This window comes from Drosophila novamexicana, unplaced genomic scaffold (assembly GCF_003285875.2).
Source record: "Drosophila novamexicana strain 15010-1031.04,08,12 unplaced genomic scaffold, DnovRS2.1 tig00001302-arrow-arrow-pilon, whole genome shotgun sequence".
NCBI lineage: Eukaryota > Metazoa > Arthropoda > Insecta > Diptera > Drosophilidae > Drosophila > Drosophila novamexicana.
In genome coordinates this window covers 763,120-790,087 of record NW_020824849.1, presented here as the reverse complement: position 1 = coordinate 790,087, position 26,968 = coordinate 763,120, and the positions used below count along the sequence as shown (strand labels likewise).

General features: G+C 47.0%; 2 protein-coding genes across 2 annotated transcripts; both read right to left on the bottom strand.

The window, feature by feature from the left end:
* Nucleotides 1–588: 588 nt before the first annotated feature.
* LOC115767093 (inositol oxygenase) lies at nt 589–1,813 on the bottom strand. Its single transcript, XM_030711240.1, has 4 exons — nt 1,698–1,813; nt 1,451–1,625; nt 811–1,387; nt 589–747 (listed from the first exon to the last, which is right to left on the bottom strand). The coding sequence occupies exons 1-4, from the start codon at nt 1,713–1,715 to the stop codon at nt 639–641; spliced, it is 879 nt and encodes a 292-aa protein (XP_030567100.1). The 5' UTR covers nt 1,716–1,813; the 3' UTR covers nt 589–638.
* Nucleotides 1,814–7,071: 5,258 nt separating this feature from the next.
* Nucleotides 7,072–19,804, bottom strand: LOC115767055 (tetratricopeptide repeat protein 28). The gene is made up of 6 exons (XM_030711189.1): nt 19,667–19,804; nt 11,733–14,970; nt 11,408–11,662; nt 9,979–11,365; nt 9,122–9,849; nt 7,072–9,057 (listed from the first exon to the last, which is right to left on the bottom strand). Exons 1-6 carry the CDS (start codon nt 19,802–19,804, stop codon nt 7,295–7,297), a joined length of 7,509 nt encoding a protein of 2,502 aa, XP_030567049.1. The 3' UTR covers nt 7,072–7,294.
* Nucleotides 19,805–26,968: the final 7,164 nt, after the last annotated feature.

Below are 26,968 nucleotides of genomic sequence, written 5' to 3'. Positions count from 1 at the left end.
CGACTACATATTATGTGCTTGATAAACGCAAAGAGCTTAGTCTCTGAAACCACTCGAATGAAACTGAGCTGAGCAAACAAAATATGTATTCCAGTTCTAGGTATTTTCGTTTCCACCGACACACAAGTCTGTACAATAAATGGCACGTTGCCGTTTCTTGGAGGCTAACACAGCGGGGGAATAGGCGGCTCCACAAGAGCTCATCTTGTGGATTGGATTTTATTACATTTTATTTCTTTTATTTGCAGTAAACACTTTTTCTTTGGTAAATTTCCGAATTTTAGTATTTATTAATGGACTCTCCAGGCCATAAGAATATTTGAACTAATCGATTTTTCTAGTGTCGAGAAATAACGATTTCTCAAAATAACAAAACAAAAAAAGGGACAAATTGTATATTAGCTACCAAGTCGTGTAGCCTAGAAGTATTATATTTATTATATGCAAAATTTATATATATAAGTTTGGTTTCAAAGAAGTTTTTAGCATACAGTTGCTTTCTTATGGGCGCAGTGGGAAACAGCTATCTATATATATAGATCAATATAAGTTAGTAAATAATAAATATAGGTTTATGGTTAGTATATATATGTGCGTATATGCTTATATGATTGGATGCATTCTAAACTAGACTCTGTCTAGAATTCCAAGACGCCAGGCAAATATTTGTCGATAAGCGTTTGATAGTATGGCCATAGAGCATCAATATCAGGCACCACCTCGCTCTTTGTGTATAGATCGTAGCGGCTGTAATGAGAGTTATTGTTATAGATATATGTTTATAGATGTGGGTTTAACATTTCAGCTCACTTGAATATGAGTACCCATTTCTTGGTCTCAGCATCCTTAGGCGCCTCCAGGTGCTTGTAGTCGCCGCCATTATGCCAGGGATAGAACGAATGGAAGCGTATTATATTGCAGGCCACCTCGGGCAACTTGGTATTGTTGTGCTTCAGCACTGCGAACATGTACTCGTCGTGACCCCAGGACATGAGCAGATTGTCGATGCCACAGTGTGGCTTATATATGCCGTATTTGGTATTGTATTTGGGATTATCCCCGTCGGGATTACCCACAAAGCTCTCGTCACGATAAACTATGCTATCGCCCCAGCGACAGCCCACGGCAAAAGTATCGCCCACAACGGCCCATTGCGGCTCATCATAGAAGGCCATAATCTTGCCGAGATCGTGTATGAGGGCTATCAGATGTAGCCAATCATCCTCTGGAAATTCGGCGCGTGCACGCTCAGCTGCCTGGAAGGCGTGTATAATGTTGGGCAAATCCAGATCGGGATCGGACTCATCAATTAAATCGTTGAGTTTTTCCAACGCCTCGCGCACCGTCATCTTAATCGTGTCGAACTTTAGCCAGCGTTCGCGGCGACCTGTGAACGGAAGCGATTATTAAATATATGTGTATATGCAATTTGGCTAAGGATAGTTCTTACCGTTGACAAAGTCCACAGTTTGATTTAGGTGCATCTGGCGATAAGTGCGACGCACGCGTTCCTTTAGCGGATCCTCCACATCAACGCTGTAGTCACGAAACTTGGAAGGACTTTTATCGGCAAATGAGGGCTCCGGACGCAACAGCTCTGAAGGATCCATCAAATGGATTTGGTGCTACACAAATTATAAAAAAAAAAACACATTGTTTAAAAAAAAGTCACTTCGGTTTTTCAATTATATTCTCACCTCCTGTAAGATTCTCATGTTGCGAGATTTGAATTATAACAAGTATGGAAAAAGAAATATATTGAAATTCGAATTGTTCGCCTTAACTACTGCACGGTTGGTCGGACAAGATGCTATTGAATCGCGAGCTTCTCCGGGCGCTCACTTTTATAGATCGCCGAGCAATATCACATCTAGGCTACATATAGTATTCATGTAGTATTATATTTTGATTTATAGCACTTTTGTTGTTTTATACACAGCATATAGCCACCTAATCAGTTATCAATGTGGGACCCCACTCAAGTCATTGCTCATATAGATGTAGGAAATGCGTCCGATTCGGGCCCACACAACGGTTCGGCTACATAAAATCTCGTAAGTGCTTTATCTAAGGGCTACATCCGCGCCTCGGGAATCAAGGCGTTGCCTACACGCACGTGCTAGCCTCTGCCTATCTCTTTACATATTATATATTTATATCATTGTATATTTTTTTTATATATATATATATTCTAAGTACATATGCAACTAAAGGCTGCACTTGACCGATAAGGCCAGAGCATAGTGCTTTTAACTGGAGCAAGTGCAAGTCCATCGATTGCAACGTATGACTTGATCGGATCGAGTTTATAAGGCGGGCATCTTTAAGATGCTCTCAAATTTGTTGTTTTTTGTTGTCTTCGTAGGATTCGTTAGCAATTTGCACAAACAATAAAAACAAACAATTAGTTGCACACTTATAGAATCAATCAAGGAATATTTACGTAAACACTTAGATACTTACATCATTTATACTAGAAATATTAATGTGTGTTTTTTTTATTTATTTACTTTTTATTTGCTTGTTTCCTTGTTTATGAGTCTTTAAATTGCGTCAAATTCTATAACGAACTAACGCACTGGGGTTGGAATACTATATATATACTATGAGTTCGGAATTGCATAAGCCTTGACCGATTGGCATTACTTAGCTCAAGGTCGTCCTAAACGTGAGGCCCGCCTTACTGTAATCACAACTTTGATCTTAAGAATAGTAATTTAATTTCATATATATTTATTCATATATTGTGCTATGTGTGGGGGTCTGTCTCTAGTCTTATATCCTGAAGCAATGAGAAATGGATAATAATAGTTAATAGACATAAGGATGCTGCGCTCATCCCAATGAGTATATACATTGTTTATCGGAACGAAGACCTTACGACCGACTTACTTAAGTCCGCTTGTCCGTTTGTATTGACGCATCGATCTTGAAAACTACAAGGCAAGGACTTAATATTTAAAATATATCTCAATTTATTACCACATTTTTAAAATATTGATTTTGAGACACCATTTTTTAAGACCTTTTATAAGACCTTAATAGACAAAATATCCCCCTCGTATACTATGCACCGATTATAACACTTTTTTAGTATTTTCCCCCATTTCTAATAAAACCTTCAAAAAATTGTATATTTTAAGGTGAAAGCAGGCGTTTTTGTGTATCTACAAACTGAACATTTTAAAAGGATCGGACTTTAAATACCGATGCTAAATATGCAAAACTGCATTTTTAACAGTGTGTTGCTGGAAGAAGAACAACAGAGTGGGTAAGTCTGTCTTTTTGTGTATATAAATAAATAGGAATTAGGTCAGTGTATCTGATAGTCGGGCATTTTATGCTGGCAGTAGCCTATTTTATATTTATCTGCTTGCGAGCCGTTGGGTGGGTGATGGGTCACGTAAGCACAAAGTAGTATAATTAAGCTACGATTACTAAATTTCTATAAGTAGAATTCTTGAAGAATTGGAATATATAGTATGTATGTTTGATGCGCTGTTTTGAATACGCCTGCGTCTATTTTGTTGGAAAGCTATGCTATGGTCTTCGATAGCGTTTGGCGTCACCTTGAACAAATCTGACGCAAGGGCAAGCGCTCCGGATTCCTGCGTACAGGCGTACACACGTACCTCCAAAATCGCAATAATCTAAGTACATCGTCATCAAGCGCTGAATTAATGTGCCATCAAGGGGGGGATCGCCTCGAGAAAAGTTATCAGTCGGCGCGGCAGCATCGGCTCATACATGACGTCGGTCCCCTTCTCCGTCGCCGGACTCTGACGCCTTCGGGCATCGCACACGTTGCCACTGAGCACTGGGAATGCATTGCGCGATTGCGCCCACGAAGGGGCGGGCTGATCGAGCCGGCAGCAGGCGATATTTGGATGGTTGTTAGGCCAAGGGGCTTGCTTCTCTGCGACGCAGTACCGGTACTAGCGACGTTGTCATAATCATAAAAAAAGGTCAATTTGTAATGATCGAGTGCAGGGTGGCAATAAATCTTATCAGTTAATAGGCACGTGCCCCCAGTCCATTACATTACACTATGCCACAGAATGAGGAAAATCTATTAAATCTAATCTTCATTCATTTCATTTATTTTATTTTTGACATTTTTATAACAACATAAATTAATTTTGCTACATTGAGTAAATATCTTTATTAATTATATAGAATATTCATTTAAATCAAAATTGTCAACATTTTGGGATCTCCCAATTTATGACTATATAGATTGTGGCATAGTAACCAGTCCATTTTCAAGTGTTTTGTTGCATAGTGCTGGAGCAAACGATGCGAAGTGTTCACGAGAATTTTTATATTTGGGGTGTCAAAGTCAATGGAAATGTTTTATAATATTTATGTATATATGATGTTGTTGTCAGTTAATAGAAGGCAATGTCAGTGAAAACGGCTCTGGATGCGAATTCTAATAGCAAATGGAAAATGCCCAAGTACGGGCAATTAATACAAACGGCCGTCTGAATAATAGTATACTAATATGATTTTCCATTATAGAACTTTGCAATTAGTAGACTTTCTAGATGAAAATGATGACACATATAGTGTGTTTATATGCAAAGTCTAAACAATTTCTCTATTGCTATACATTAAGTGCAATCCTCGGTAGATATGTTATCTAAATGACCCACTCATTTAGGCAACTGAGCAACGGGGATCCGGGTTCGAATCCCAAGCTAGTTTGTTGATGCTACATTGCCCTAGTCCAAGGCCATAATTGATCATGATATTTAAGAACGTAGGTGGAGTTTATTACTATAGTTTATAGCTATATATAACAAACTAACTAAATATATATATATATATATATATATATATATATAATAATAAAATTAATAATGATAAAAAATAAAAAAATAAAAGGAATAATAAAAAATAAAAATGATAAAAGGAATAATAAAAATAATAATAAAAATAAAAATTATAAAAATAAAAAAACAATAATAAGGATAATAGTAAAATATAAACATTAATACCAAAAATAATTATTAAATGAATAACAACAAATTTCAAGTGTTTCGAGGCCAATTTGGTGCCATAACCATATCAATCACTTTAATGAATACGGCCAGCTAATTAAATGATCATAAATATATTGCGCTGATATAAACGCGAGATCACACGTAAGGTTCATAGGTCAGGCTTGACAGGTTACTCGCGTTTGGACTTGGTCGCAAATGCGCAAACAAATAAGCGACAAATAAACCACAATCATGTTGTTGATGCAGCTTCAATTGTTAATCGGTTTGCCAGCAGTTGGAGAAAGACAGTCTACGCCGAAGAAGCACAGTGTGTCCTGGCTTGGATGACTTTCCATAAGCTGAACACAGCATACAAGTCTGAGTTGGTTGGGGGTCTACAAGCTCACGAAATACGCTAAAAACTTGTTGTTTCGTTTTTGATTTCATGTCGGAGCTTTGGTGTGTCATAGGGTCGCTTCACTGTGCTAACCAAGGCTCAATCTCATATATAATTATCAATAAATCATATTCGTCTGCTCGCATTGCGTCGGCCGCTGGTCGAACTCTTCGACTTTGTGTATTTATGTATAATGTATTTTTAATTTTTGATATTTTCTTAATAGATTTTTGCACATGTTTGCAATAATTCATGCCTTGGTCAAGTCTGACAGCTGGGGTCTCTGACTGGTCGCTGATAGTTGAATGCAATCGAAAGTTAGATCACAATTGTGCCATTTCATTGTCTGTGTGCTAAAGATTAATATATTTCCGTTGTATAACAGCTGTATAGCAGTCGTATAACAGTCGTTCAATTATATTTTCGGATTTAGATGAGAGCTAAATAGCTTACTGTACTTTCGCTGCATAAAAGTATGCGATTTTGACTTCTTTTAAAGAAATTTTACAACTGGCATGACATATAAAAATAATAATAATAATACCTTCAATTAAGGAACTTTAAGAAGAGATTGATGTATAATACAAATCGCGTCTAGCTAGTATATAACAAATATTAAAAATTACAAAGAATGTTAAAAATTAAGGAAAGCTCCCGACTAGAACCTCTTACTTGTTATACCCTGAACCCATTAAAAATGGGTATAAGGGTATATTGTATTTTTGCAAAATCCAAATGTATCTAACAGGCAGAAGGCAGCATCTCCGACCCCATAAAGTATATATATTCTTGATCATCATCAATAGCCGAGTCGATCTAGCCATGTCCGTCTGTCTGTCCGTCCGTCTGTCCGTCCGTATGTATGAACGCAAGGATCTCAGAACCTATAAGAGCTGGAGAAATTTTAGATGTAGGTGCTCCTAGTGCCTGCGCAGATCGAGTTTGTTTCCGATAATCGATAACTTACTTCGTTTACAAGCAATCGATAAAAATCGATATCGATATCCTGTTTTTTGGGCAATTTCGGCAAATAATTAGAGCTAGAGTCACCAATCTTGACATATAGCTTCTAAAATATAATATATATGTTCATTTTATGTTGGAAAAAGAGGGTTCAGGGTATCCCCTAGTCGGGAGCTCCCGACTAGAACCTCTTACTTGTTTTTTTTGTGTTAGTGATCCTATGAAACATTAGCAGGACGATTGGAACAGTTAGGCTCTGTAAAACAACTCTATATTATTTTTCACTGTCTAAAAAAATATTATTATGTGCGCATACCTTCTACTCTTTTCCCTATCCTCCGCTTTATTATAAGCTGTTTAAATGAGGAGATATATGTGCGATGCAACCTTGCAAAAGCTCGACTTGCATCGAGCACATTATCTAACGCTTTATTTGGTGCATTCGAGATAAGATACAAACGCAAGCTTTTGCCCGTTACAACACAGCCGACACTTTCGTCGTAAACGATATGTGGTAGAACTGTGTTTCTTTTCTTGGTTGGTCTCAAGTTGCGCACAAGTTTCGTATAACAGCTTTAAGCAACATTTTGTTTTGTGCCAAATTCAAGATATAAGCCCAAAAAAAAAAAAAAAACAAAAATCATACGAATGTTCACATTGAATATGCATAAAATTTAATCAGTGGCTTCGTTTAAACATTACAAATAGGCAAATGCAAGTGTAGGTGTATGTGTGTGTGTATTCTAAATTAAAGTTGACGCAAAGTGCATAAATAAATAAATAAAATGCAAATAACTAATGCTAGGATGATCAGTACAGGGTGTCTCCGATTAAAAGACCTAAAACATGAAACTAAAACTAGATTTTCAGCGCTCTATGCTAAATGCTAATATCAATAGAAAAACGGCAAGTGGGTGGGAAGGGGGCGAGCTGGGTGCTTGGTATCTGTCTAGACAAGCCGAGCGGCTGAGCATGTGGCTGCTGATGTGGCATTCTGCGCCTCCGATTCAGCAGCACCGATGCCAACCACCAGGCTGACGGCGCCCGCGGTGGCCAGCACCCGCTTGTAGTTGCTGCTGCATTGCGAGTCGGCCACGGATCGTCCGTCGCCCTCGTCGCGGCGACACAGCTCGGCGGCGAAGGGTACACTGGGGACCACAGTCTCCAGGCGGCGCTCCAGTATATCCGCGGTGGTCAGCTCGCTGGCCTGGACCAGGCTGCTGGCGGGCACATTGCTTAGCCAGGGCTTTAGTGTGCCTTTTTTCTGGATGGTGGCCGCCTTGCAGCGGCAGACGACATCCGCGTGCTCGCCGCAAATGGAGCAGATCGGTTCGCTGTCGACAGGATTAGAGACAGTGTGGTTGGTTTCCGGTTCACCGCCGACCACAGTCGGTATGGTGGCGCCGGAGGAGCTGCCGCTCAGCTCCAGCTCGTTGACTGCATCGACGAGCGTTTTAATGGCAGCCGCATTTCCCGGTCCGGACGATGTGCTGCCCTCGCCCATGGCGGTCACCTCCTGCTCCTCGTAGTTGGGACTGAGCAGCAGCTTGGAGAGCGGCGGCGCCAGACCCAGGCCCAGGCTGCGCTCATGGTAAAGTTCTGAGATGCTGGGCGTCAGTTCGCGGTTCATGTGCCGCAATATGCTGTCCTGTATGCACTTGGCGCTCGGCTTAACCGGCGTCTCCTCCAGCGGCTGTTTGGGCTCGCCCAACAGCTCGCTGTCCGCCGGCGAGAAGTATAGGCTGGCCGGATTGAAGGCCACACTGGCAGCCGCCTCCTCCTCCGTCAATGTCAGCGCCTTGCGTTGCCCTCCACTGGCCATGCCGGCAGCAGGGCCAGCGCCCGCTGCTGCTCCATTGGTCGACGCTGGTGCGTTTAGTTCCGTGCGCACGCTTAGTCTGTCCATGAAGAGGGCATGCTCCTTGTTGACCCGTGCCGCCAGTGAGCTCTGTGCACTGCCCAGCTTAATCTTCGGCTTGCTGCGTCCGCCCGCGCCCAAATTGTGATAGACTGGCGGACGGGGTGGTGGCAGCGGCGGCTGTTGCTGCTGTTGCGTCTGCTGTAGTTGCTGCTGTTGAGCGCCGGCCGCTGCTCCACGTCGCAGCACAGTCGCATGGCCGGAGCCCTCCCAATCTGTTGTCGTGCTGCTGGCCGAGCTGGAGCTATCGGGCCGGCGGCCAGTGTTAGCCGTTGGCGCCGCTGAGGAGGATACTGTGCCCGGCTGCGCGTAGAGGCAGCGTATGCGCGTCTGGTGGGCCAGTGCCAGCGAAAGGCTGGGATCGGTAACCGGTGGACTGGGCGTAAATGCCGCATCACTCTCGCCGCCACCGCCAGGTCGGGAGACACGCACCGGGCCACGCAGGCTGGCGTAGCCTAGACGCGGAGCCGGCTGGCCGCTGCCCGCCTGTGTGGCATAGCCATCGGAGAGGGAGTGTTCGCTGTCCGTGGTGTTGGCCAAGCTGGAGTCGAGGCCGCCGCCGCCGTCGGGTTCGCCACGTCGCCGCACGTATGAGATGAAGGCGCTGCGCGGATGCAGCACCAGCGGCGGTGATTGTGTGGAGTTTGCACCAGTGGCAGCTGTGGAGTTTCCGCTGCTGGCAGCTGGCTGCACGGGAGTGGCATCCAGATCAGGCTCAGCCAGGGATTCACAGCTGCTGCTGCTGCTGTGTGCCGCAGAGTCCAGGCTTAGGCTCTTGGGCGCCTCATGCGTGTCTGTAAGAAATTCGAAAGAAGTTGTAAAACGCCAGCTCTTTGATTTCTGGCCAGGATCCCTTACCAAAGAGCGCGAGCAGCGCCTGCAGCACAAACTGACAGTGTCGGCGATTTGCCTGCTTCCCGGTGCGCAGTATCACCTGATCCGCGCCCACCTCAGTCAGATCGAAGCCCACGGAGGCCAACAGCTCATGGCAGCCGGCGACGCGCCAGAGGCGCACGCTCAACGGCATCTCGATGCAGGCCTCAGCCTCCGGCTTGGCTGGGAATATGGCCAATATGTTGCGCACCACAGCGATGATATCGTCCGCATGCTCCGCACTGTTCACCAGCTTGGCAAGTGCCTGCAGCGTGGCGGGCGTCAGTGCCAGCAGCGCCTGCAGGCTGGCCGAGCACTGCGATAGACGTTCCTCTGGATCGGTTTGCGGGAAAAACACACTAGAGGGTATACCATTCGCAGCCGGCTCAAAACGAAAGCCCACTGCCATCAGCAGATCCTTCCAGCCAGCCACAGGTCCGGCCTTATTCTCAATGCTCTGCTGGGTCGTGTACATGGCGTTCTTCTGGCCGCGATGTATTCGCTGCAGACTCTTCTCCACCAGATGTAGACACACGCGCAGCGCATCCCGGCAACGCTCCGGCGTCCTCAGCAGCTCGCACAGCGCATGGCCCAGCAGTGCCACCTTGTTCGATAGCCGCACATTGGCACCGACGAGCAAGAAGCCAGCCCAGTTGGCGGGATGAGCAAAATGCTTTGTGTGCTGAACCGTTTGCATGGCCTCCGCCAGGGCGCTACAAAGGAGAGCAGAGCCAACGATTAGATTTGATTCATATGTTCCCTTAACATAAACAGCTAAGAACAGGCTCCTTTCGGCAGTGCCGATTCTTCGCATCTTAAGATGGTTTATAATAGCTACTTACCGTGCTGCCCGTGCACCTTGCAGCAGGGCCGAGTAGAAGGCGCGCAATAGAATTTTGGCTGCCGTCTCCGGCACGGGCCACAGCGAGATGAGCACCGCGCCGGCGCCGGCTAAAAGCCAGCCGCCGGCCAGTTGGGCAACGCCACTGCCCGTTATGGGCTCCACCGAGTGATAGGAGCTGAGGACGACGAGGCGTGCGCCGAGTCGCAGCTGACGCAGTTCGGCAGCTGCCAGCGTGAAGTCGGATAGTTGTGGCTCGTGGGGTTCCTTTTGTTGCTGCTGCTCGGCGGTAACTACATCGCCTGGACTGAGCACCACGGCACCGAGCTTCCAGCTGAGATTGGCGGCAAAGTGCACACACTCCGCGCTTGGCAGCTCGGCCAGCACCGATTCCTTGGTGGCATTGCAGCCGGCCAACGCATTCGCCTGCAGCATGTCCGCTACCATGGCGGCCTCCTGCAAAGCCGCTGGCGATTCAGCGGCTGCCCAGCCCCAGCGCTCGGCGAGGGCGGCGGGCACACGCGGTCCACCGACTACCAAGGCTGTGGGCGGCCGTCCGCGATCCCGACGACTTCTGGAGCGGCCCCGCAGTGCCTGGAGCGAGGGCGCCGTCAGCAGAGCACAGCGCTCCGAGAGATACTCGCCATCGTCTCCAGCTGCGCGCAATATGGCAAATGGCACCAGATAGAGGGCACTGTCCAGCACTAGGATAAGCTCGCGTCGACCCTGCCGCGAGACGCTGGCACCGCTGGGCAGCAGATCATCGAATGGCGCCAGCAGCAGATTGTAGAGCGTGTGCAAGCATGCGGGGCCTCGCCAGGCAGGCGGAGCTGGCGCCCGGCGCGAACTGCGGCTGCCCACGGAACGTGTGGAGCCCTGCAGGCTGGCCACGGAGCCCAGTGAGAACAGCGAGCTGAGCGAGTAGTTTGATGAATTCAACAGCTGATTGCGGCTGACCATGCGCAGAAAGCCGCCGCCACCGGCGCCAGCGCCGGGCAAATCCTCCAGCAGCTGCTCGCTGCTGGCGCGCCAGCCGCTGCCATCGCCCTCGTGCAGCAGATTCTGTGAGTTGACGCCCAGATTATCGCGTACCATATTGACATATCGCTCCAGCAGCACATGACCAGTTGGTTCAGATTCACTGTCGCACTGCTGCGATTGCGAGTGCGGCTGCTGCTCATCCTCCTCCTCCTCGTGGCACTCGCTTAGCGACAGCGGCAGCTGCAAAGTCTGCGGATCAATGCGCGCCGCATGGAAGCGCACAATGCCCGACTGTGGCTGCAGCAACCAGGCGTAGAGCTGCTCGCCGGCCAGACTGTAGTAGAGCACGGGCATTCGGCCACGATTCACTGCCTCCAGTATGGCCTCAATGTCGGCCAGTGTTCCTGCTGTTGTTGACGTTCCCGTTGCTGCTGATGTTGTTCCTGTACCCTTGGAATCGCCGGCAGCCGCATCGGCGCCACTGCGCGCCTTGCAACGCTCCGCGGCGACCAGCGCATCCTCGCTGCGCTGCAAAGCGACCAGCAGCTGCTGGAGCAGATGATAGCAGCTCGTCTGCAGCTCATACAGAGCCAGGCGCGCCTCCGGACTGCGCTGTTCCTGGCGCACCGACTCCAGCAGCTGAGCTGCCGTTTCCAGTTGTATGCGAGCGCCCTCAGCGTCGCCAGAGGAGCGCAGAGCAAGACCTGTTTGGAGAAGATAGGATTAGGCTTGGACCCAAATGCACGTGTGCAGTTCCACAGCTTGGCTACTTACCCAGTTGATGTCTTATCTTGGCCTCCTCCTCCGACTTGCCAATGGACTGAGCGCTGGCCAAACCCTGGCGCAAATACTCTACCGCTTGGGCGTGCTGCTCCAGCTGATGATGCACACGACCCAGGGCACCGCAGGCCAGTGCCTTGCCCAGTCGATCAGTGCTGAGCGCAAGCTGGCGTTCGTAGCATTTGAGCGCCTCCTCCTGTTGACCCAACGCCTCGTGTACGGCGCCCAGATTGCCAACGGCGCGTGCTTGCAGCGCCGGCGCCGCCAGCTCCGTGCAGAGCTGCAGATCCTGTTCGTGTAGCTGCAGCGCCTCAGCATGATGGCCCATCCGCTGCTGCACCTGGCCCAGTGCACACATCGCATCCGATTCGAGGGCGCGATCCTGCAGGCCGCGTGCCAGCTCCCGCTGATGCTCCAGACAGTTGAGCGCCTGGGCGTGATTGCCCAGCGCGGCGTGTACATGACCCAAATCACCGTAGGCCAGCGCCTTGACCTCGGCACTGTGCAGCTCGTGGGCGACGACCAGGCGCTTCTCCAGGCAGACCAGAGCCGCCGCCAGCTGGCCCAGGGCACGTCGCGCCTGGCCCAGGCCGCGATAGGCCCGCTCCTGATCCCGATGGCTGGCTAGGCCCAGCGCCAGCTGCAGTTGCCGTTCATGACACTTCAGTGCCTCCTCATAGTCGCCCAAGGCGGCATAGCAATCGCCCAGATGTCCCAGCGCACGGGCGCGATCCGCTTGCGTCGAGGGCAGCGAGACGCGCTCCAGTGTGCCCAGCTGGGCCTCCAGGCAGCCAATCGCCGCCTCGTAGTGCGCCATATTAAGCCGGGCAATGCCGAGATTACCGTGCGCCTGGGCCTCTACGGCCGCGTCTCGCTGCTCCTGGGCGCGCTCCAATTGCTCCTGATAGCATTTGACCGCATGCGTCCAGCTGCACAACGCCATATGCACAGCGCCCAGGTGGCCATGAGCCCGACACTCGCCCGCCAGATCGCCCAGCTCCTGGCGCAGCGTCAGCTCCTGTGTGTGATGCCCCAGCGCCTTGTCCCAGCGGCGCAGCAGTCGATGCGCTAAGCCCAATGCCCCACAGGCGGCCGCTTCCATGGCGCGCTCACCGGCCGCCCTGGCCAGCACCAGTTGGCGCTGATACAGCTTAATGGCCTCCTCGTGTGCGCCCGTGCGGATGAGTATGTCGCCGATGTTGCCCAGCGCCCTAAATTTGGCCGGCAGCTGGCCCGTTGCATGCGCCACGGCCAGAAAGAGCTGCTGGCACTCCAGTGCGGCGGCTGTGTGACCCAATGCCAGATGCGCCAGGCCCAGATTGCAATAGGCGCGTCCCATATGCGGCCGATGTTGTGCGTCCTTGGCCAGTGCCAGATCCTGGTCGTAGTAGCGCACGGCAGCCCGGTAATTGCCCAGGCAATAGTGTGCATAGCCCAGCAGATGGCACGCCTTGCCCTCGGCGGCGACGTCGCCCAGCTCTTGGGCGAGCATTAGATAGCTCTCATAGTGCGGCACTGCCTCGCCGTACAGCTGCCGGGCGCTGAGGCAGTTGCCCAGATTGAGCAGCGCGCAAGCTTCGCCCGCTGCATCCTTCAACGATCTGGCGGTTGCCAGATGGGCGCGATAGTGCGCCAGTGCGGCATCGTGGGCACCCAGTGCCTGGTAGGCCACAGCCAGATTGCCATGCGTAGCGGCCTCGGCGCTACGATCGTTTACCGCCTGGCTGATGGCCAGCTCCTGTTTGTGATATTTGACGGCCGCCTCGTAGGCCCCAGCGGCAGCATGGGCATTGCCCATATTGCCATAGGCACGTCCCATGCCCGCCCGGTCGCCCAGGGCGCGCGCGATGCCTAAATGCGCCTGGTGCAACTTCAAGGCCGCATCGTGGGCGCCCAACAGCTGGTACACAATGCCCAGATTGGAGCAGGCTCGACCCTCGCCGAGCTTGTCGCGCGCCGCCAGCGCCATGGCCAGCTGGCGTTCGTGCCAGCGCTTGGAGGCGGCCGCATCGCCGGCACAGCGCGCCGCATGGCCCAGGCCAGCATAGGCGCGCGCCTCGATGCTGCGATCGCCCAGCGTCTGGGCAATGCGCAGCACCTGCTCATGACAGGCGGCCGCCTGACCGAACTGCCGTCGCTGATGATGGGCGGAGCCTAGATTGGAATAGGCGCGCGCCTCCTCTACCTGATCGTGCAGCTTGCGCGCCAGACGCAGATGCTGCGTGTGGCAATCCAAGGCCGCCTCGCACTCACCCAAGGCCAAATAGACGGCGCCCACGTTGCCAATTTCGCGGGCCTCCTGCAGCCGATCGCCGAGCTGCTTGAAAAGCTGCACGCACTGCTTGTGCGAGGCCAGGGCATTGGGATAGTCACCGCTGGCGGTGTAAACATGGCCGAGCGATGTTAGCGCCGAGGCGGCTGCCTGTGTGTCCTTGCACTTCATGGCCAGCACCAGCTGGTAGCGATGCGCGGTCAGCGCCTCCTTGTAGGCTCCTTGACTGAAGTAAGCGGAGCCGAGATTGCCATGGGCGCGACACTCGCCGGCCGTGTCGCCCAGCGACTTGGCCACGGCCAAATCTTGCTGCATATAGCCAATCGCCTGGTCCAACTGATTGAGCGCCCAATGCGCCGAGCTGAGAGCACTGAAGACGGAGCCGCGCAGCTTTAGGGAGCAGCTGCCAATGCGCAGTGCGGCCTCCAGCACGGCGACAGCCGCCTGATACTGTGAGGCCTGCAGCAGCTCCTGCCCCACCACGGAGCTGACCACAAACGGTGACTCGTGCAGCTGCATGGCGCGCAATTGCTGCAGCGTTGGCTCGAGAGCCGCTCGTAGCGGACTCTTTAGTGAGGCCTCGACGAGACCAGCCAGCAGCTGCTTGTGGCTGGGCTCCTGGGCCAGGCCGGCGGCAAAGGATGCCAGCGCCTCACCGTACCGGCCCAGGCACTGCAAAGCGACGCCCTGGCGAAAGTACGCCTTGGGCCACTGGGGACACAGCTCGCGTGCCTGTGTCGCATCCTGCAGCGCCGCCGCAAACTGGCCCTGCTTGAGTCGTGCCGCCGAACGATTGCTGTATAGTATGTGATTGCCCGGATCCAGTTGCAGTGCGTCCGTATAGAGCAGCACAGCGGTGGCAAAATCGCCGCTCTGGCAGGCAGCATTCGATTGACGCACTTTCTCCAGGAAGAGCGCACGATTCGCGGCGGGCAGCTCCGGCGTGCATTCCGGTTCGTTCTGCAAATAACACAACAAACAAACTTGCATTACAATTGGTGAGCTAGGCAGATGATATAAATGTGATGGAAAAAATTGTTTGACAAAATTGATCTGTTTGATTTCGCAAGAAAAAAGGAAAATTTATTGAAACAGAGGAACACATATTTGAGCACAGAGTCCATCAAACTAACACACATGGAACAGATATTCAAAATAGATAAAGTTTTACTGTAGATGGCAAATAATTTGCAAGCAGCAAGCAGCACAGTAATTCTTCTTAATGATCTTAAGAGTTTCAAGGCAAAATCATAATTTGCTTGTCCCAGTCAAACACCTTTGAAAATATGGCCAGCAATATCTTGATTTGTTTAATTTCCATGAGACATCAATAACGAGACGCTTTGCCCCACTGTGGAGCCTCAACGCTGCGCTATAATTATGTTAAATTGCCGCCGCGCTCGATGCTACAGCTGCAGTCGCAGTTGCTGTTGCAGTCACAGTCCCAGTCCCAGTCCCAGTTCAAGTCCATGCTACAGGTATGCGGCCACTGAGTCACGTTTCTACCGGCGAACTGCCAACTGCCAACTGGCAACTGCCTCCAATTGCTGTTCCGCCAGCAGTTCTGCTCGTCAAATGCGGAAGCAATTCCACGAATTCGTGGCCCAAGAACTGAGCCACGACGTGCAGCAGCAAACAGCCAACAGTCAACAGGAGGCAGACAGTGGCAAGGAGAAGTGTTGAAGTCTGAGCCTTTTTTGGCATAAGCTACGCCATGGAAGGCCAACCCGAACGAAAACGGGAACGGGAACGTAACCAAGGCTGAGGTTGAGGTTGAGGACGAGGACGAGGCCGTGACAAGAGCGTAGAATTTTTACATATTTTTGAGGCAATTAAATGGAATGAGTATGCAAATGCATTAGCCCCAGCTTCAAGACACAAAAGCCAAAGCCAAAAACCGAATCCAAAGCCGAGACCAAAGCGATGAGCTCTTTCCTAGAAAACGTGCACAGCAAGTGCCAAATGCCAAGTTCCAAGTGCCGTTGTCAAAGAGTGAAACGAGGAGGGGTGAGCGGTTGGCTGGCCTGTTGGGGCGTGGGTTACGGATAAAGTGCTTAGATTAGCCCGCTGGCTCGCTGTCGTTGTTGTTTCTCTTGTTGGTTTTTTTCGGGTCCAGCCAATGCGAATAAATCAACTCGTCGATACATGCAGCACTCATACGTGCGCATAGATACTCGCACAAGTGGCAGCCACGAAATGTATCTGACAGATGCAGAACGAAATTTATGTTTTATGCAACCATTAAGCGCACCCGTGCCCCCGTCCGGCGGCCATCCACTCGCACCCGATAAGCCAAATGAAGTGGGCGTTACAATAGCAGAAGAAGAAGAAGAAGAAGTGGAATATAACAAACAATCAAAAATAAAAACAAAAGCAAATACTCACGCACACACACACACACACACACATACACACAGGGAACCGTCGAACAACTTTAAAAACCACTCGCATAACTTGGCAAAATGAAATTTTTGCACAGCGTTGGCGTTGCTGGCTCAGATCACAGCGAACAGATTGGCCCAAGACAGTCAGCCAATGGTCAAAGTTAAATAAACACGCACCAAACATGCCCATGCTAACCCAAAGACAGACAGATAGACGCACCAACGGCCAGATCAACCGTCTAAGGCCAAGCCGAGCGGAAGGGAGCGCCGTTTCATATTAGCAGATATTATCGTTCCAGCTAAAAGTAATAATAACTGACAGCCACTACGAACTACGAGCATACCGAAATGCCAACAGCTTGACCTTAGAGTTTATCCGAGCCAAGCTGTGAGCAACGGATACGACTGGATAAACTGCACCTGATATCAATTAATGCCGGATTTTATGCAGAAATTTAGCGTTCCGAGCAAAAGACTGCGCTACGGATAAGTTTGGTTAAGCTGCATATGTTGCTGATTTCAATATTTGTATACAAACACAAACTAGAGTCAAAAACTAGTTCATCACTTAATTCAGGAATTTCACTTTGAAGTCATGCATAATACTCGTGATTCCTTACCATGCTTTGCCTATAGACGCGGATTATAGAAATTCAACTGTTATATCATCAGTCACGGTTTTTATGCATGCAAATAATTTGGATGTTTATCCGAGCTAAGCATATATCCACGGGTAAGTTTCAAATGCAATTTTCACATGTCTATAAGCATGCCCTAGATTGATAAGCAATGTGGAATTTTTAATAATGTTCTTATGCAGAAAGTTAACATTGACGGTTATCCAATCTTACATCGAAAAGATTGTTCCTAGATTTAAATTTAAAAAACTTATTTTGACTTTAATCCAAGTACGGGTTTTCTCCCCGATAAGTTTTAATTAGCTATATACATACCTTTGCCCTATTGAGATCGTTCTATATATATATCTAGAGATGTTCCTTGAAACTGTTTAAGAGTCGCAGACAAACGCATTTCAGCATGTATTATATGAATGCGCAGTATTAACTAAGCGACAACCGACTCGGTAATTCCTGGCTCAATCCGTTTACTTGTCAGAGAGGCTGTTAAGACCCTTGCGCAGCGCGTTGCATGCTTCGTGCTGTGTATCAATTTAGGGATTGGCGCCCAAATGCCACATAGAGAAGTCATGTAAGCTGATACGTCTGCTATCCCGCTTCAACAATTCCAACAAAAACAACGCCAGCCAAAAAGCTTCTATTTAGAAAAATAGTCAAAGACGAAAGAATCTTGTAGCAAGAGGCTGGCAGCGAAAGAGGGAGAGAGAGAGAGAGAGAGAGCGGAAAATATAGAGAGAGGGAGAGAGCGCGCAGAGATCGGGGCGACCAGGAATGTGTAAGAAAAAAATCAACCAGCGATTCGAGAACTGGTCGCGCTTCGGCTGCCGCCAGCCTTTGCCTGGGCGGACAACAGCGCAAAAGCTGAAAAGGAGAAGAGAAAAAAAGTGGCACCCAAAGATGGAACCAGGCAGCAGCCGCAGCAGCAGTTGGCTTCAAGTTTTGGCCTGCCATGCCACATGCAACTTGTTGAACTGTGTGTGCGTGTGGAGTGGTGGGGCGGGGAGCGATATGTGGCAAGTGGCAAGTGGCCAGAGCCATATGTGAGCCAGAGGCACACCGCAAGCGTCCCGACGGCCCATCGATAGAGTCGCCGCATTGGAATGCTAACAATTTCACGATTGCTTGTGGCGCACATTGGCATGTTTTGTGCTTAAGTCAAGAATTTTGTTGCAATTTAACGCGTAATAAAATAATTAGCTGTTGCTTTTCGTTCACGGCCTCGTGTTTAGGTCCCCCCCCCCACATACACACAAATAACCGTGCTTTTCTATCCGGCTGCTGCTGAATGTGCTTAGCACAGCCGGATAACAAACACAAATATTATCCACAAGCTAAACTAAGCAGCCTAAAAATTGCACAGAGAACCAATTTGCTGGCATCTAGTTGCCTAGACGAATGCCCAAGCACAAGCCTAACCCCGGCGGATCAGTCAGTCAGTCAGCCCGAGAGACAGACCGAAGGACAGACGGACAGATAGTCAGACAGCAGCGGGATGCTTCTAAACATGCGCCAGAAACTTATCCAACAACGTTGACGTTGTCGTCCTCAGACTCGGTCTTAGTCCCGGTCTCAGTCTAACTCTCAGTCCCAGCCTCGACGTTGTCGTTGTTGTCGTCGTTGTTGCCCATGACATGACAGCGCGGAATATGATGAAAGGGCCTAGGGTGTAGTCAGAGCTGGAAAAGGGTTTGTGTGTTTGGCGTTTTTATCTCTGCGCTTTGTTTAATTTGGCGTGTGTTTCATTGTTGTTGTTGTTGTTGTTGTTGTTGTTTCTGTTGTTTCTGTTGTTGCTTAGCCCTTTTGTTGTCTCGCCGCTCAGTTAATCAACATTGAAATCATTTTGCCATCTTTTTGATTATTAGCGCTTGCTTCGTTGATTGTTTTTTTTTTTTTTTTTTGCTTCTTTTCGTTTTCTTTAGCTGGTTGTAGTTGTTATCTGTCTTAATTTTCAAGCGCACTGGATGATTAAGTTTCTGTGAAGGTCATAAATAATTGTCATGGTGTATAAATTGGGAACTTGAAATGCATGCATGATCAACAACAGCAGACATGATCAGCGCACGGACAGTGCAGATAGAGATAAAGTCAATGCGACTTTCATTTGAGTTCAGGCTGCAGCTGTTGAGGGATCGGATTGTAGGGACTGGCAGCTATGAAATTTAAAGCCAGCGAGCATAAATTGCACTTATATGGGCTTATCCGTTGTTATCCGGTATTATCCGTTTTTATCCAACACTATTCAATGCATGTGCAAAAATTAACTAAAACGATTTCATTTTTCTTAAGCCATTTAAATACAAAATTCTTCGCTTAAAGTCAGCAAGCTTAAGCTATTGAAGTATTAAAATTGCACTTATCCGTCCTTATGCGTTTTATCAGACACTATTAGCAGCTCACCAAATGTGCAAAAATGAATTAAAACAATTAAAATTGGCATGTCCCAGATCAAATGCAAAATTCTGAATAGCATAAAAATTCACATTTAAATTCTTTATACCTTTCAACAGAGTCGCCTTGCTATAATTTGTGCCGCCCTGAAACCTGTCATTTCAGTATTTTCCATTTCCATTCACACTCAATGCGAATTCCCATTGCCCTTACAATACCCATTACAATTCTCATTCTCAGGCTTACCTCGGAGAAATCCCGCTGCGACATTTTGTTCAATAGCTGCTCGCCAACAGCAAGTTTGCCATTGTTCTCATTATTATTTGCATGATTATTTGCATTAAAATTTAATGGCAAATTTATAAGATTCTCATAATTCGTCATTTGTATGCGAGAACCATCAAAGCGTCTTCAGCATGCCGGTCTGTAAGAAAATAAGGAAAAGAATCAGAGAATTGAAAACAAATGAAACAACGATTTTGAGAGAATGTGCGAATTGAAAGACGTTGATATGATGCTGTACTAAGCCTGGCAATGGGAGAATCAAACAAAACCTTCAAATACTCCAACGAGAGAATTCTAGAGAAGTTCGCCTGCTGCTGACCAAACGACGTCAACGGCATACGGCTCTTATGCAAATTCAGGCCCTGCCGCAGTCACATAAACTTGACAATTGAATGTGGCCATAAATTTCTCGGACCTCAGACGTGTCGTCCACGCCAGCGGCACAGTGGACATAACTGTGTGCGAATTCTGCCGCTTACTGGCCAGCGGCGCCTCAGTATCGTGACCATCGGCCCATCCCCAGTCTCTGACTCCGGCATCGACTCGATCTCAATGCCAGTCTCTCATTCATTCTCAATACCAGTCGCTAAGCAGCTGAGCGGCTGCTGTGGCTTCTTGTGAAAACACATTGTATATTTAATTTGTTATCATTTAATTGGGTTTGGCGGTAGCTGTCGACGTTTTTAGAGAAAGTTCACATTAGCCAATTTAATTAAAAGCCAAATGGCCACAATGTAATATTGGCCAAATCACTTTGATCTCCATTTCATTAGCACCGGGAATGGTATTGACGACTCTGAAGAGTGCATGAAGAGTGTTAAAACTGTTTGTCTTTTGATGTACATTGCTGCGGTCCGCGGTCCGTGGTTGCTGGCTGTTGGCTTTGGTTTCACGGAAGCCGTAGCTGTGTGTATATACCTTAGTATCTAGTCTAGTTTTGCATGTTGATTGAAATGTTAGGCACAATGACAAAAGACTTGAGCGACAAACCTGAAATGCCACACGCCGAACAGAAGACTTAGGACACAAACTTGTTGCGGTTTCTTAATGATATGCAACGTTCGATAAAGAAGGGCTAAGAAGGCATTATTTCTTGCGCTATTAACATTATTAATAAATACTATTTCATAAGAGCATTCATTTGCATGCACATTCACATATTTATTCATTTCTCTTAATATTATCTATTAGTCTTTTGTTTAGGCTTTGGCGCTCGGACTATTTCCGCCAGAGAATTGATTTATTGAGCGCAAGCCATTAAATAAATTTTGCTTTTCTGTTTGTTCTACCCTGATGGGATTGAATGCTTATCAATTGCGCTGCCGTCTGCTTTTTTTACTTTGATTGTTTTTCGTGCCTTTGCGGCTGCCTTTTGCGCTGAGTTTTATATTTTTCATATTCATTTCTTCTTTTTTTTAACGATTACGAAGCCCGGTTTCATTACAAATGAGCTAATTTAGCTACATTAATGGCTTTATAATTGTACTTTGCCCGCTCGCTTTTATGGCCGATCAAGTTCGAGAGGAAAAAGCGGAGCGACGAGCAACTGAAACTATTGTACAGCACTCTTTGATTGTGTCGGCAAAAGTTGATCAAGTTTGGTTTTATTTTCATTTTTTTTTTTGCCCAGCTGTACATACATATTTTCAACTACGTTCGTGCCCCTAGTCTTTGACTTTTTTTCGCTCAACGCGCAAAAATGAAGTCATACGGGAAATGAATCCCCTTAAACACACAACTTTGCAATAAATCTCACTTTTAATACTTTGTTTTTTTTTTTTTTCATTGCTAAATGAAGCAAAATCTTCAAGCTTGGCAATATTATTTATACTAGGGGCAAACAAAGAAGATTATTATACGGCTGCTCGTCGCTAAGATCTAAGCACTTGATCCCATTTTCTGTGGGGCAAATGTAACCTTGACTTACAGACATTCTTTCTTCATCTGGCAACTCTGAACTAAGTTTTCTACGTGTTCTTGTAAGAAAATCATATCCAGGGCTGCCAACCCGTTCAGCCCTGACAACAGCCACAATTAGGCTTTAGGGTCTTCGCTGTTGTTGTAGCTCTCCACCCTCGTATATTTTACCTTCGCCTGAGACCAAATTGTGGCAACAGTGTTGCGCGTTGGCGACTTCGTTGGCGGTCGTTCAACGAGCACAAAACACAGCCCTGGGCATTAGCATCAGCGAAAAAAATCTGTCGGACTGAGAAGAAGATACCCAAAACATGGCAGGAGCAGAGGAGCGGACGAGCTGAGTCTTTATTACAACATCTATAAATGATTTCCGCTATTAAAATAAAACACTTTTGCATAATTTTTCACTTAGAAAGGACGACGACAACAACAACAACAGCAGTTCGCAGCGATTGAGGCAGCGAGGAAACAGAACAGAACAGAAACGACAAAAAAGAAATTCCTCACGCTTCAGACGGCCGTGAGGCATGCCCGAAAATTCCGCAAGTCAACACGCCTACCCCGACCCAGACTGTGAGCCATCATCCAGATCCAGTGCCCCTGTCCAAGCTTGGGCTAAGACATATATTAACTGTCCCAGGCCGCCAGTTGAGGAGGCTCGTTGATCGTCATCGTCATCGTCATCAGCCTCATCGTCGTTCGTTTTTTGATGATGCCTCCTGCTTGCAACCTGTTGAAATGTGTGACAAATTGGGCGTAAACAGCCGATGTGAAAAGGGTGCCCCTACCTCCCTCCCCCTCCCCCTTTTTGGCCAACCCTTGCTCATTTAGTCAGAAACGTGGGCGTGACGTGAAGCGATTTTGTTACGTTCTTTTTTTTCTTCTCTGTACCAAACGATTTTTCAAGGCAAAAATTTGCTTAAGCATTGCCAAAAAATTGAGCCATAAATTTAAAGTTGATTAACATGCAACCCACTTTTTATGCACCAAGGCGGGCTGAGACGAAGGCGACCAAATTATTTGTGCTGTTCAAAATGTGCTGCCATATGTGAGTGCTCAAGTATTTGGTGATATTTTTCAAAACACTTTGTTTGATAAGCACTTGAATAAAGAAACTCTAACAAAGCAATCAATTTGTTGAGCATCAGGTGAGCGTGTGTCTGTGAGTGTGTGTATGTGTGCTGCTCAGGGCAACTGAAAATGTAGCTCAGTTGGAGCTCATTTCGGGTTGTGTTGGTTCTGTTTATTTTTAAATAGCAACGGATTCGTTCAAGTTCGTTGCCTAAGTCTTTTGTTTGTATGAAGAGTGAACCAAAATGTAATGATATGTGTACGATTGGTTGCTGTGGCCTTTACTTGGCAACTTGTCTATGACTAGTCGAGACACTCGTACAATTTCATTAAAACTCATTAAAATTTTTTGGCCATTTTGTAGCTGCCGTGAAAAGCGAACAAACCGTGCACGAAAAGCCAAGCTGTATAAGTGTGTGTGTGTGTGTTTATATATGAAAGACATGGACCAAAATGAAAAGCAATTTTAATGAAGCCAAAGTCGAAGTCGTTGCCGAGTCCGAGACACTTGTTGCTAGTTGTGGCTGCCGCTACCGCTGCCGCTATTGCTGCTGCTGTTGGCCACATTGTTGTTGCCTTATAAGCTGGCATGCATTTGTTGTTGCCCACAATGCGAGTGGCACGATGTAATTGACATCATTAGACTAAAGCGCGAGCAGCAAGCAGCTAGCAGAGAGTTCCGACCAAGTCGACCAAAAGGAGCGCTAGAAAGTGGCCTGCCAGAGACCCGTTATCAACGTTAACCGTTCTCGTATCCCATGCCATGGCAATGACCCACCGCAGCGCAGCGGCTAGCAACGTTGCCACTCACCCCCTCCCCCGCTTCTCACCTTCTTTTAACAGCACTGCAATCCATCGATTTTGAATTGTAAATTTCCCGAGCCCTTAATCTATGCAAAATGTTAAAAAAAAAGGCCCAATGGAAAATGCATTATGGTAATATAATGTGTATATGTATATGTTATGCTGGGCCTCTGTTTTCTCTCATTTGATTTATGCACCATATACATATGCATACATAAGCGCATATTAAAATTTTTTAATTTCCTTGGTTTTGTCTAATAAATTTCATGTTTAAGCATTTTCGGTCTACGAAATTTTCACTGAAAATTTATGGCCGCCACTTACCATGGAATGTGGCGACAGCGTCCGAACTGGAGTCGCCGACGCCGCGACGCAGTCGTCGTAAATTTTGTGCGCCTTTCAGTTGCTCATACACACAAATATGTGTGTATGTGTGTGTGAATGTATTTGTATTTGTATTTTTATAATTTGTTTAGGTTTCTGTATCGCGAACGGCTTCTGATTGTACGTGAGATTTTTCTGTTGGTAATTAAATTTTTTTTTTTTTTTTTAAATTTCAAACACTTTCATTGTATTGATGGATAACAGAGGAGTGTGAAGTATGGTTTGCAGTTTTGGATACTTCTATACACTGCCTGTTCTATAGATTTGTATGATCAGAGCTGATGGTTTTTAAATATCTCTCAGCCAGTTTTTTATTGTAGGTCTACTGTACTGAAAGTTGCCTGAGGATTAGGGTTGATAAACTGCAATCATTGCTGCTTGGCTTATTATCATACAAATGACTTAGGCAACGAACTTGTTGTATATACATACAGACGCAGGCACACACACGCACACACGCATAGAGACGCTCTTAATGGCCGCATTTATTTCACTAATTTCAAATATTTGATTGGCTTTTAAGAGTTTTGCATAATAATAAATAATTGCTTAAAATTGTTATTGTCTAGTCGTTGTTGTTGCCGTTGCCGTCGCCGTAATTTAAATTGTTTACTGTTGTTATTTGTTGGTATTTAAGTGTGTTATTAACTTATGTAAAATTGACTGTTGGCCGCTGCAGCAGCCTTTGAGTTGGCCAGAAAGGCATTTGGGCATGCCCAGAGACAACCGCCTTAAAGCAATGCACACACACACAAAAAACTCTTTTACTCTCTCGACACACACACACACACACACACACACACACACACACACACACACACACACACACGCACACGTACACACACAATCGTGGCTGAAACAAGTCAGGCAACTTTTTTATTTTTCCTCATTTTATTGGAAGCGGCCGCCGCTTTGGATTGCCTTCCTTTTTCTCTTTATTACAACTACTACCACTATATTGCTGTTGTTGTTGTTGCCTTTTTGTTATTAGTAGCATTTACTTTGGAATGCAACAAAGCGAGAACGTTTCGAAAAGTGACGACGACGGCGACGGCGACGGCGACGACGATGTTGGCAGCGCCTTTGGCCATTGACGTCTTGTTGCGAAAACAGAAAAATGCATGGCCTGGTTAGCACTCCACCGAGTGACAGAGAAGGAGTTAGCGAGAGCAAAAGAGAGAGAGAGAGAGGCGGAGAGATAGCGAGCAAGCGAGTGAGCGAGAGGGGGCGCGTGTGAATGAGCAGCATCAAAGAAGTGCGAGATGCAAAGAATGGGCGACCACAGCTCCAAACAGATGTCAAAAGCTTTCAGAGTTCAAAGGCCGCGGCCGTTGATCGCCTCTTTAACACAATTTGCCAGTTTACATGGGCCAAAACCAAAACAGAACTTGACACAAAACAACTCACGCATCAGCACGAAACACAGCCAAAAAATTAAATAAGCACTTTAATCCCCGTTGTGGTTGTTGTTGATGGAGGCCCGTTGCGGCCAGTGAAAAAAAAAGAAAAAAAAAACAATAACTAAAACCCGTATCGCGTTGCGTTTTTTTGCTTCGATGTTGAACGCGCCGCATGCAAAACTCAACTAAGACAAACACGAAGAAGGAGAAGACGGCGGCTCGCAGCGTGAGAGCGCGACAGAGAGAAAGAATAAAGAAAACAGGTACACAACTATAACAAGTATTGCGACCCGTTTACCTGTTTGAGCCGCTCGTCAGCGCTGCCAGATGTGCGCGATATGCACGATCTGGCAGCATGCAATGTGGCCAGACAGCCAAACAATTGACAGACAAGCGACAATCGATAGCGCTCGATAACTTGTTATAAATGGAATAGCACAGAGACAGGGTGTTTATTTGAGCGGTTGCTGAAGATTAATTACTCTTTCAGAAATACTCTGCTGCTGTGCGACATCAGTTTTGATTGGATTATTGTATGCCTTAAGATAACATCTGAGAGGCTATTCAGCATGTTATCTTTGAATGCACGCCCGTTTTAAAACATAACCGATTTGAACCGGTTAGGGATTCCAATTCCTTTATCATTCGTAACCAAGGCGAAACTCGAACCAAGCCATATTTTTCAAAAAAGTGCATGCCAATGAATTTATTTTGAATATATATTAATTTTCGGCCGTACTTTGTATATAAAAATATTTACGGCTTGCCGACTTTTTAGTACAACGGCAAACTGTCAATTTTAAATTGTATTGTTTCATCGACATTTTAAAATTATGTCACCTGTTTTTTAAGATGACGATAACTAGCTTCAAAAATTAAGCTTCGGCGCTGGGCTTGCAATCCTGATGGAATCAGGCAGACGGACATGTCATTATCATGACTATTTTTATACCCTGAACCCATTAAAAATGGGTATAAGGGTATATTGTATTTGTGCGAAAGCCAAATGTATGTAACAGGCAGAAGGAAGCATCTCCGACCCCATAAAGTATATATATTCTTGATCAGCATCAATAGCCGATTCGATCTAGCCATGTCCGTCTGTCTGTCCGTCCGTCCGTCCGTCCGTATGTATGAACGCAAGGATCTCAGAACATATAAGAGCTAGAGACTTGAAATTTTAGATGTAGGTGCTCCTAGTTCCCGCGTAGATCGAGTTTGTTTCCGATAATCGATAACTTACTCCGATATCGATATCCTGTTTTTTGGGCAATTTTGGTAAATAATAAGAGCTAGAGTCACCAAACTTGACATATAGCTTCTAAAATAGAATATATATATGCATTTGATGTTGAAAGAAGAGGGTTTAGGGTATCACCTAGTCGGGAGCTCCCGACTAGAACCTCTTACTTGTTTATTATACTTTAAAAATGTATTCTTTAATGTATTATTACAAAAGAGCCCTAGGCTCTCCGGCTCTGACTCTCTCTCTCGCTCTTTCTCTCGCGAACCCTCTCTAATAATTGTACGCAATATGACGATCTTCAGGGTTGTTTTAATTCCGTAACATACTTTGCGGCTGCCCCACGTAATATATGATAATTGTGTGTGCAGGTGCTTCCCCAGTGATAATCGGGCACACATAAAAACACGCTTGATTCATGCAAATCAATTTAGTAGTCAACAA

Excerpts from the sequence above, each read along its gene's own strand:
- LOC115767093 (XM_030711240.1), bottom strand. Across the intron at positions 1,388-1,450 it reads AACTGTGGACTTTGTCAACG|GTCGCCGCGAACGCTGGCTA; the intron begins GTAAGAACTATC and ends TTCCGTTCACAG. Across the intron at positions 748-810 it reads AAATGGGTACTCATATTCAA|CCGCTACGATCTATACACAA; the intron begins GTGAGCTGAAAT and ends CTCTCATTACAG.
- LOC115767055 (XM_030711189.1), bottom strand. The coding sequence starts at position 19,804 with ATGACGAATTATGAGAATCTTATAAATTTGCCATTAAATTTTAATGCA. Across the intron at positions 11,366-11,407 it reads GGCTGCCGGCGATTCCAAGG|CAGGAACACTGGCCGACATT; the intron begins GTACAGGAACAA and ends CGTCAACAACAG. Across the intron at positions 9,058-9,121 it reads GGCGCTGCTCGCGCTCTTTG|ACACGCATGAGGCGCCCAAG; the intron begins GTAAGGGATCCT and ends AATTTCTTACAG.